The sequence below is a fragment of the Grampus griseus genome (assembly GCF_964374135.1).
Source record: "Grampus griseus genome assembly, chromosome: 14".
NCBI classification, from domain to species: domain Eukaryota; kingdom Metazoa; phylum Chordata; class Mammalia; order Artiodactyla; family Delphinidae; genus Grampus; species Grampus griseus.
The window spans coordinates 13466829-13479034 of NC_139008.1; the positions used below are offsets into that span (position 1 = coordinate 13466829).

The 12206-nt window shown below is 42.9% G+C and overlaps 1 protein-coding gene across 1 annotated transcript in view; it reads left to right on the forward strand.

Annotated features, from left to right (window-relative positions):
* The window catches only part of GALNT17 (polypeptide N-acetylgalactosaminyltransferase 17), a gene marked incomplete at both ends in the record, with an annotated part of 443002 nt that overhangs the window by 409807 nt on the left and 20989 nt on the right, over positions 1-12206 (forward strand). Inside the window, 2 exons of the mRNA XM_082671029.1 lie at positions 4552-4737; positions 7187-7324. Coding sequence (XP_082527155.1) covers positions 4552-4737; positions 7187-7324 — 324 coding nt within the window. The remainder of the gene's footprint in view (positions 1-4551; positions 4738-7186; positions 7325-12206) is intronic.

Here is a 12206-nt window from a genome sequence, read left to right on the forward strand (position 1 = left end):
TAGCAAAGATGATCCAAAATCTTGGAAATAGAATAGAGAAAATGCAAGAGAAATGACTTGCATCGACTGGCAGTAGAATCCAGGTATTTAGGCGTTCTCGCCGCTGCGGTGTTTAAATTGAGGTATGTTTTGAGGTCCATATTGGTAAGTCCTATTACTGAGAAACAGTAATAAATAAAGGAGAGTTTGAAATTGACTTTTTGGAAAAGGACTTGAGGAGGAAAGCCATTATGTGCCCATCCAGTGTAGTGGAGAAACTGCGCACGTAGACTGGGAAACGCCAGCGCACTGTCCCCAGGATGGCAGAGGGGAGCGCTGAGGGGCTACTGTGAGTCCTCGCCTCTGGGAAGCGGGTTACCAGGGAGTCCCGAAACAGATTGGGAGGACGGAAGTAACAAATAAAATACTCTCTTAGCCAGCAATCTGCGTTGTCTTGAACAGATTTTGCCAGCCGAGAAAAGGCTAAAATTTGCCTGCCCTTAGATGGGGTTATTTACATAATTTCTGCACTAAGCATTCCTTCAGTGTTGCTTTTAACATTGTTAATGGGTTTAAGTGGTTTCCAAAGTGACTTCACATCTGATCCCAGGGAGAATTCCTGTCTCTGGGGAGGCAACATGGAGAGACCAGCTCCAGAGCATTAGGGCTTCCCTCCCTAAGAGAGAGGATGGGAGGGGTCCCCAGGACAGGGCTTCCAGGTTCTCTGGGGTCAGATACTAGCTCAGGCCTTGAAAGGAGCACATGCAAGTAAGGACCCTGGAGGTGAAGGTCGGGGGCTCCCTTTCTGTGCAGGGATGGATTATAGGGGCTGCAGGGGCCTGTGGGGCCCTAGAACCTTCATGATCCAGAACACCAGGATGTGGTCACAGGAACCACATTGGTTTATTTACCTCTGTGTCCTTTGACTCCCCTCCCCCACTTTCTTTAGGGGTAAACTTTTTTCTCTCCTGTATTTCAAATCTACATGACAAAATCTAGAGAAACATATGTTTTCTTCTCTCCTGAGAGATGTCAGTGAAATCTCCTGTTACTTCAGGTATCTGTCCCTTTGAGTTGGGAAGAAAGCTTGCTAAAAACAGACTGGAGGCCTTCACAGAGAAGCCTGCCACTTTCTGGCTGGCTGACCTGTCAACTGTCTGCCATTCTCCCATTGGAGTCCTGAGATTCCTCATTCTCACGTGGAGAAAAGCCAAACATAGCTTGTGAAAAGCAGCATCGTGAAAGACATCAGAGTAGGACTTCCAGGTAGCCTGGGGGGTGCAGGGCTGCCTTGCTAGGTTTGGCTGAGACACCGGGATGGAGAGCCTGGGGCACCTCGGGGGAGAGGGAGAAAGTGACTTGTTTAATGTCATACAGCTGGTCTTTGGAGGACGTTGAACAAGAATATTGACCTCTGCTGCGGTTCATTCCTCTGCACCTCACAGCCCTCTCCACGCCAGCTCTATACAGAGCCCGGGGGACAGACCGCCCATAAGGAATGATTTGAAAGGTCTTGCACACTGACATCCAAAAAGATGATGAAGACTGAGGCAAGAGAAAGAGAAATGACACTGGAAGGCAACTTCATTTTCACCCTAAGGCCTCAGCTCATGATAAAAAGACAAACAACCCATTTAAAAATTGGACAGGGGATCTGAATAGACATTCCTCCAAAGACAGACAAATGACCAGTAAGCGCATGAAAAGATACTCAACATCATTAGCCATGAGGGAAATGCAAATCAAAACCATAATGCGATACTACTTCATACCCACTAGGATGGATGTAATCAAAAAGATGGACAAGAACAAGGGTTAGCGGAGATGGGGAGAATTTAGAACCCTCATGACACTGCTGGTGGGAATGTAAAATGGTGCAGCCGCTTTGGAGAAGTCTAGCAATTCATCAAAGGTTAAACATAGAGTTACCCTATGACCCAGCAATTCCACTCCTAGGGTATGTACCCAAAGGAAATGATAACGTATATCCATATAAAAACTTGCATATGAATGTTCATAGCAGGGTTATTTGTAATAGCCAAAATGGAAACAACCCGAGTGTCCATCAACTGATACATGTATAAACAAAATGTAGGACACCCATACACTGGAATCGTATTCTACTATAAAAAGGAATGCAATAATGATATTTGTTACAACATGGGTAAAGCTTGAAAACATGATGCTAAGTGAAAGAAGTCAACCATCTGAGATCCTCACCAAGCTCTGCTTTGCTTTTTCCAGTCCGCCGGAGCCTCCCCAAACTGGAATCCATCCCTTGAATCTTCTTTTCCCCATCTCTCTGTGTATTTATTTATTTATCTATTTTTGTCACAGCTTTGTTGAGATAGTCACATACTACTATCGCTTGCCCATTTAATGTGTGCAACTCAATGGTTTTTAGTATATCCAGGAGTTGTGCAGTATTCACCACTATCGATATGAGAACATTTTCATCACCCTAAAAAGAAACCCATACCCGCTAGCAGTCACTCTGTTCCTCTGACCCCACCCTCAGCCTTAGGCAACCATCAGCTTACTTTCTGTCTCTATGGATTTTCTTTTACTGGACATTTCATATAAATGGAATCAAATAACATGCAGTCCTTTGTGACCGGCCTCTTTCACTTACGTAAGTTGTCAGGGTTCATTCGGGCTGTAGCGTGTGTCTGTGTTTTGTTTTTATTGCTAAATAATATCGTATGGATATATCATATTTTGTTTATCAGTTGATGAACCTTTGCCTAATCCTAGATCATGAACTTGACTCTTGCGTTTTCTTCTAAGTGTTCTATAGTTTTGGCTCTTACATTTAGGTTTTTGATCTGTTTTGAGTTAATTTTTGTATATGTTGTGAGGTAGTGATCCAAATTCATTGTTTTGCATGTTGCCCCAGAAGTTGAAGTCCTCCAAATTTGTTCTCTTCAAGGTTATTTTGGGTCCCTTGTATTTCTATATGAAATTTAGGATCAGTTAATTTCTGCAAAGAAGCCTTTGGGGTTTTGATAAGAATTGTGTTGAATTTTAAATCAATTTGGGAAGTATTGCTAACATAACAGTATTAAATCTTCTAATCTGTGAACATGAGATGTCTTTCTGTTCATTCTCAGAATCCTGAAACTGTCTAGGGCCGCGTACCCATGGAACTCTGTGGGTTTGTATGTTGCCCACTCCTGGAAATTCAGCCACCTTCTTTTACCCTGTAAGGTCTCTTGCCTCTATTCCCCCATAGGCCTTTTGCCATATTTTGCTTCCCTGACTTGGCTTCCTTCCACTGCCAACAGCTGAGTCTGCCCCAGTTCATGGGGGCATCTAGTTGTCAGGTCACAAATCAAACTAGTCTGGATCACCTGCTGTCTACCAATCTCATAGCTCACATTCTCCTCCTTGAAGAAACAGGCAAGGTGAAGATTCTTGGTTATGAGGAGAATTTTCCATCTGTATTATTTCCTTGTGGTGCAGCCAGAGTTGGGAAATAGAAACAGAAGATCGCGCACACACACACACACACACACACACACACAAATTTGCCACTACATTCAATCAATAAAGGCCCAGGGGAGGTGGGCAAACACTCGAGAGGGTCCCAGTATCCTCGAGGAGGGAGTTTGGGAAACTGAAGGTAGAAAGTCTTGAAGTGACCTAGGTTGGGATGAGCATACGTGGTCTGTGCTGACCTGAGTTAGCTCACCGGCACACTCTCATTTACAGAGAGTGTACAGGACTGTCTCATGGGTCCCTGAAACCTCTCTGTGTCTTCTTCCTCTTCTCCTCACCAGTACCAGGAATTCATTTTCACAAATCAGTCCTTCCTGACCATCAGAAATGCTTTGATTGTCCTGCTTGGGACTGAGAGAAGCTGGGTGGTCCTGTTTTCCTCTGGGAACAGGGCCTTTTGAGCCTGGAAGCCTGCCGTGCTCCTGCAAGAGGATGGCAAGTTGTCACTTCCTTGGGCTTTTGCATCCTTAGAGGCAATTAACATTTCAGCCTTCCACTTAAATATTCTAGCAACAAGTGCAACCTGTACATGATGGCATTGGGGTGGATGCTTCCAGAAGGCCCGGCGTCTGTGCTCTTAGGACTCGAAAACACAGCATATTAGTAAATGGAGAATTAAACCGTTGTACACTTTGTGCTGATACGAATAAAGATATTCTGTTTTTTTAGTTTGAATTTGCCATTATAGCTCCGTAGGGCCCAGCTTCAGCCAGATGGGAAATAAAACTTTCACAGGTGACAATTGTGCACCACTGAGAACTTAAGAAAACCCATGCGTCACCAGGAGCACATCACATGTATTGGCGTTTCTTAGGAAGAGCTGCATTTTAATATCCTGAGCTGCTGTATCTATGAAAAGCTCCCCAAAACCATCTTTTCTACCAGTTTTAGTCAGGTGAGGTTAGGTTATGCTGCAGTAACAAACCAACCCCGAAAGCTCAGTGGCTTTATATGTGAAAACACATTTCTCACTCAGGCTGTCTCCTGAACCATTGCTTTCGGGCCTGGGGGAGGGAGCAGTGGCCTCTGGGAATTTCTCTGTCAGGCTGATGAAGTCCCTGCCCCCCTCCCCAGGTGTGGCTGTGCGGGGGCAGCATGGAGGTCCTGCCTTGCTCACGGGTGGCCCACATCGAGCGGAAGAAGAAGCCATACAACAGCAACATTGGCTTCTACACCAAGAGGAACGCTCTCCGGGTTGCCGAGGTCTGGATGGACGATTACAAGTCTCATGTGTACATAGCGTGGAATCTGCCACTGGAGGTAGGACCGAATAGCCCTCCCCATCACCCTAGAACACTGACATTATGTTTGATGGGTCACTGATCCCTTTACTAAGCCAATGGTTCCTCCCCAGAAAGAGGCTCACCCTTGCAAAATTATAAGTGTACTCTGAGGTGGCTTACAGACCTCCAGGTTTTAGAACCCCTGCTTTACATGGGGATCAGCACCATGGAAATCTCTAGATCCATTTACAGAGATTAGCGGGGTCTCACCGTGTTAATTCTGGTCTCATATTAATCTTGACACCCTGCTTCTGAATGTACACCATGTCCAGAAGATCCTTGCCCAACGTTTCTGGCACCAGACCCTGCCGTCTGCTCTCACAGTGTGCCCTCCCGTGGAGCTCCAGCTGCCCCGTGACGTATGTCCCTGCTGTATGCTGGATCCCTGTTTACATGGCTCTTCGGTTCTCTTCCATATTCTACCCAGAATATAATCTCGGAAAATCCCCATGTTACTACAGCCCCACAGGAGTAATGCATGGCGGTTGTGCTCTGGCTTGGTTGGGATCCCAGCCCTGCCATTTACGGTTATGACATCCTGAACAAATCTACTTATCATCTCTGTATCTTAGGTTCCTCAGCTATAAAATGGGGGAAATAGCAGGTCCTCCTTCCTAGGTTGATTGTGAGAACTAAATCAGAAGTACTTACTCTAAGTACTAAGTACTAACGTACTAAAACTAAGTACATGTGATGTACTTAAAACAGTGCCTGGCACAGGATATGGAATGTTGGCAAGCATTTCCGTCCTCCAGTGCACAGCGGGGTGACCTATACCCTCAACCACAGTTGGGTTTATCTGTTCAGCCAGAGCACCTGTAGGTGTCCGAGCTGTGGCATTGTTCCCACTGAGAAGTGGCAGCCCCTGCGTTTCAGGAGGCTGGAGCCCAGGACAGCAGAAATGCAGTTGAATATGTGCGGGTTTGTGGATAAAGAGGCTAAAAGTGAAGAATTTTTATATGATTGTTGTTACAATTATTGAAATCATGTTCTAAAGCACTGAAAACCCCCTTATGGCCATGCAGCACTTTATAGCTGTTAAACTAGAAATGATTTTCCACATTATTATATAAAAATAGGCAACCTTTCTTGAGCTCCTTACACTCTCCCAGGTACTCGCTGAGTTTCTTATTTGCAATATTTCATTTAGCCCTCACAACAACCTCATGACAGAGGAACTGCCTGCCCTGGTGTTCTCCTCTGTAAACCAGAGATTGTTAACCCTGGTCTCATAGGGCTCCTGGAAGGATAAAAATGAGGCTTAAAACAGAGCATAACAAATAGTAAGTGCTCAATAAATGCTAGCTTGATATGAACCCACTGTGATGTCCATTTTACAGATGAGTAAAGTGCAGCTCTGGCAAGTTAAATTGACTTGCTTAAGGTCCTACACCCAGCACATGGCAGGGCAAGGATGTGAACTGGCATCTTCACTCAACTCTGCCCACAGCCCTGTGACGTCAGTGGAACAGACGTTGTCATTTCTCTTGTTTGCAGTTGAGAGTAGTGATCTAGGATGGGCGTGTGACTTGGGGTCCGAAGAAGTGAGGGCTGCCAACCCTATTTCAGTGCTTCTCCATCATTACAAACCACCTCGGTCCCTAATGCCAGTGTTCCCTACCAGGCTTTTCATAAATGACCATCCTCGTTAATCACGCTAAGGATATTAAAACAAAGAGTTAAATATCACTGCCCAGGTTTGCCTTTGGATATTAATGTTTGACATTTAAAGGGACTTTTCTTTAAAAAAAAAATCACTGTTTAGCTGCTGAAGAAGAAATCTTAATGAAATCATTTAAACATTTCTCCTGCTCCAAGATGATGCTTGGCTGTCCGCCGTGGAGGAGCGCGTATCCTGTCTGCACTGGGTCACAGCCATCCTGTGGCTGACTCTGGAATCGTATTTCAGCTACTTTATTTTCCCCTGTCAGCACACAGCAGCACATTACAGGTTCACTTCTGTAAAAGCAGAGTGAATTATTCATTAGAGCATCATTACAAGCTTTGCAGTGGAAAATTATTTTCACATCTGCATATAATGAACTTCGCAAAGAGCCAGCAAAGGGGGGAAATTACACGTGTACGGAAAAGAAAGATGGGAGGAGGTTATAGATGTTTATTTTCTCGTCTTAATCAAATAATTCCTCTAATAATTGGGTCCTGAGAGTCACTGAAGAAATGGCAGAGATGGAGATGGGGCCTAGGTTGTCAATATCAGTGTGTCGCGGGATCCCTTTCATGATGGTAAGGTCGGCTGACTTCGGGGGTTGCGTGCTGTGCTCGGGGGACAGTATTGTCTAGCTCGGGGCTAGAGGATCAAGTAGGGGCTTCAAATTTCTCTCTGACGGTTTCCCCGAAGGTGACGCTGCCTGTCCTCCACTCTGGCCAGCGCCCCCTGGTCACTAATGCCCTTTGCTTACTTTCAGAATCCAGGAATTGACATAGGCGATGTCTCCGAAAGAAAAGCCTTAAGGAAAAGTTTAAAGTGTAAGAATTTCCAGTGGTACCTGGACCACGTCTACCCAGAAATGAGAAGATACAATAACACCATTGCCTACGGGGAGGTAATTAAGACCACACATGCTCTCGGCTTGGGTGGCTGTGCGGTGGGCTGTGGATTGCTTTGCTGGGGGAAAACAGGGAACAGGGACTTTCGCTCATTCATTCATTCAATGATTAGTTTTTGGAGGTGCAGGCTTTGACAGCAAGGCTCTCACCAGCTGGTGGGGGGATACATGTAATCAGTGGGGGCGTGGGTGGTGTGGAGTGTGGAGTGGACCATGAGTTCTGTTTAGGACATTCTGAGGTCCCCTGGGACCTGTAGGACATTCTGTGGAGTGTGGAGTGGACCATGAGTTCTGTTTAGGACATTCTGAGGTCCCCTGGGACATGTACCTGGGACATTGAGCAGGAAGTTGGGTGTAAAGAGAGGCGGGGACTGGACCTGTCTGTCCACTGCCCAGTGCCGTGGGCCGGAGCCACTTAACTGCCAAAGAAAGGGTACGGCTGCTCTTCTCAGATTTTCTATGATGTCACCTTTCTGAATATTGAAACAGATTGACTTTTCTCTTAGTACAAATGCCATAAACCTGCATTTTAGAAAAGTTTGAAAATAGCGATCATAGCAGTGAACACTTAAAATGTGCCGGTACTGTTCTAAGTGCTTTTCACATATGTGTTCAGTCACCCTCACTTTACTAGGCAGTAGTGTTATTTCCATTTTATTGATGGGAACGCTGGGAGTTAGAGACATGAAATACATTATCTAAGGTCTCACAGCTTGTAAGTCATGAAGCCAGGATTAGACGTAAGCATTCTAATTCCAAAGATAAAGTACATTTGGATGTATGGTCTCCTTTACTGTGTGTGTGTGTATTTCTTTTTACTAAAAATATAGTTTTTATATACATACATATACTTTTTATATACACCTCTCTATGGATATAGATATGGGTATAGATGTATATAGATATTTGAAACTAAAACCAGGCTGTCCACAATGCCTAATAATTTGAAATGTTACTAATAATAGAGAATATTTTCCTGTGTTAAGCCTTTTTCTGCAACATTATTAATGGCTGTATAAAATGGTACCTTTTGTGTATGCTGTGTTTTGCTTGAAAACATAGACATTTCTGTTGTTTCCTTTTTTAAAGACAATATTCTAAGCAGCACTGCTGAGAACATGCATGTGTATAAGCACTTGGGCATCTTCCCTGTTACATCCCTGTGTGTTTGGATGAGGAATCGGCGGCACAGATTCTGGTCAGGGCTCCGGGAGCCCGGTGCTCTGGACCCACCAGAGATAGCCCACCACTTCTGGCATTTGGATTTCTTCCCAGGGCTCCCTGGGACTCCCCGTGACAATCAGGCTGAAGCTAGGAAGACTGTCATGGACTTAGAGTGTTTCCTTTTTCTACAACTGTGAATTTTTCTGTTTTATGCGAGAAGCCTTTTGTAGGGAGTACATCAGCCCCAGGTTAAATCATCAAGGTGCAGGCGGAGTGTCCCTGTGGGGCTGGAGTCTGGATGGGGAGCTTGCTTCTTGCAGGGGCAGTGAGTGTAGTGGTTAAGGACTCGTGAAGATTCTGGAGCCAGCCTGCTGGATTCAAGTCCGAGTGGCTCCTTTCAGCTTCTGTCCCCTCATCTGTAAAATGGGGAAGTGAAAGTACCTACTGCGTGGGGTTTTTGGGAAGATGAAACAAGCCGCCATATATAGAGTTCTTAGACCAGTACCTGGTACGTCCTACTACTTATTAATAGGTCCACATGTTTCTCTTTGTTTTTGGTTTTCAAAGATCAAATATAAAGGAGGCATCGAAAAATAGTGGGCAGTAAATGGATTATTTGTAAGACAATTGGGTAAATTGCCCAGCTCTTTGGAAAAGAGAACAACTTAGATTTTTACAGCATATCATATCCCCAAGTATATTTCAGAAGGACTATAGCATTAAATGAAAGAAAAGAAGCCATAATAGAACCATCCGGAAATAGATATGAATCTGAACTGTGGGGACGGGCTCTCTAAGAGTGAAAGCTATGGAAGAAAATGCAAAGAAAAACGATATTTGATATGAGCTCATAAATATTAAAATAATCTATATATCAACTGAATGGAGAAATAATATTCCAAGCTGGAAATCTGTATGTCATAAATACTATAGATGAGTGGATAATACCATTAATGTATAATGAATTCTGTGAACTGATTTAAATAAAAATTTTCATTTAAATAAGAAAATAAAACATCCCCAAAGAAAAATAGACAAAGTACAAGAGAACATACGAGTGGATGAAATTTTTATATTTATTTCATAATCAAAGAAATTAAAATTTAAAATACACTGAGGTAGCTTTTTTCCTTCTACCAAATGAACAAAGGTTCAATTTTGGACTATATGTTGGTACTTTGCCAGCGAGATCTTAGTAATATGGAAAAGCACAGGTCCTCTGGTGAGAGTGCAAATTGAAACAAGCTTTTTAAAAAGCGGTTTGAACCACCTGTATTAAAAGACTTAATGATAGTCATACTTTCCTCTCTCCACTCTTATCCCAAGCAAATAATCTGAAATGAGGACAAAGATTTGCGAGTAAAATTGTTCACCTCGGGGATTTATTTTTTCCTTGATCAAAAATTTGAATTTAACTTGAAGGTTAGTTAAATATACTATATTAATAGTTTGCAGTAGTTTGCATCCAGTTCAAAAGGTGTATACAAAAGTTTAATGATGTGAGAAAAATATTGATAATATAAGACTTAAGAGGAAAAAGTCAGGATTATAAAATTAGATTAGCTACCATTTTAGATCGGAAGTAAGCAAGAGAATAGTATTGGGAGGTGAAACTTCTACGTAGCGGGACAGACAGTTCCTATGTGGAACTGTTTATCATGTTTTCCCAAGTGTCACTAATGTTTATGTGATGATTTTATAAATGAAGAAAAATACCTTTGCAAAGAGAAAGAATGAAAATGACAGAAGTCCAGGGCACAGTTCCCCAGGCTGTGGACTGCACAACTCCAGGGCCTGCCCTTCACATGAAGCACAGTGTAAATGACAGCTGTGGAGCTGAAGGGTGGAGTGGCCTTGGAGATAACATAGAGATCATAATCTGATTTTTGGAAGGGGGAAGCCTTTTGTTTTTGCAAATTTTCCTATCTTTTTAAAGTAATAAATTCAATACATACGTTACATAGAAAACAAAAAGATAAAACTTACGTCAAATCCCAATTCCCGGGACTTCCCCCGTGGCGCAGTGGTTAAGAATCCACCTGCCAATGAAGGGGACACGGGTTCGAGCCCTGGTGTGGGAAGATCCCACATGCCACGGAGCAACTAAGCCTGTGCGCCACAACTATTGACCCTGCACTCTAGAGCCCACGAACCACAACTGCTGAGCCCGTGTGCCACAACTACTGAAGCCTGCGCACCTAGAGCCCATGCTCCGCAACAAGAGAAGCCACCGCAATGAGAAGTCTGTGCACAGCAACGAAGACCCAAGGCAGCCAAAAATTAATTAATTAATTAATTATTTTTTAAAAAATCTCAATTCCCAGCTATGATCGATGTTAACACGTTAGGGCATTGGTTTCTCTTACTCCTTCTCTGCTTGCTGAGCTCACCATATACTGAAATATATTTCAGGTGGACTCTGGTATTAAATGGAAAAAACCAAACTGAATCAAATTCGGTTTGGTAACAAAATCTAGCATTATTTAGACAACTCTGTTTTTAACACTCCTGTGGGTTCTTTTCACCACACCCAGACCCCAGAGCAGTGGGAAAAAGAGGAAGGCAGAGTGAATATCACACTATATGAGTACTTTCTGGCCTTTGTTTTTCGTGTACAATTCTGTTTGGGAGTTTTTCCCCAGGCCAGTGAGGATTTCTGGTTTTAATGCTCCTTGTTCTTTCTTCATTTTTTAGCTAGCTTGTTTGAGGGCTTTTAAAAAGCTTTCTCATCATGTGCACTGTATATGCCCTGTTCTTATAATTACATTTTGGTAACCTCTAATTTATTTTTTAAATGAATCTCTGAGCCTCCAGAATGAAGGGTCAAGTGGCATGTGATACAAGAACCTTTACCGACCTCTTCATCGGTTGATGTGAATTTTCAGTCTTTTGTTAACATTATGTGGAATGTTAAAACTCAAACATTATTATACTTTATTTGCACTTTATACCTTCTTGAAGAATAACTTTTTAGTCAAATGCAGTTCCGTGACAGAATTTACCATTATTCAGACAATTGTATTTTAATACTCACTGCTACTAGTTCTTTCTGCCACACCAGACCCCAGCACAGAGGCAAAGGGAGACAGACACCTCTGAGCAGGTGTCAGCCCCTGGTGTTTCTGCCTCACCCTACAAGCAGTGTTGGGGCCTACACCCACTTAGATAATAAGTCTTTCTTCCTTGAGTTGTACATTTTTATTCTGCTCTATCAGCTGGAATGTCTTAAATTAATTTTTAAAGAAAGATATGCAGGGAGGGATAAAGTAGGAGGTGGGGATTTGCAGATACTAACTACTACATATAGAGTAAACAACAAGGTCCTACTGTATAACACAGAGAACTATATTCAGTATCTTGTAATAAACTATAAAGGGAAAGAATATGAAAAAGAATATATATATAAATACATATAGAGAAGATACACACACACACGCGCACACACACACATATATAACTGAATCACTTTGCTGTACGCCAGAAACTAACACAACATTGTAAATTAACTATACTTCAATAAAAAGAAAAAATTTTTTAAATATATGCAAATACTTTATGTCCTGACTCTTACATGTGTAAGATATCGCCTTTCCAATGCAAAAGCACTTCAGTGTGTACAGAAACATTAGCCACCAACCCTTCTGTTCCAAATTCTGTGCTAGGCTCATACTGAAAAGCCTTTGCTCCCTAGTTCACTTTTGCTCGTCTTTTCTTT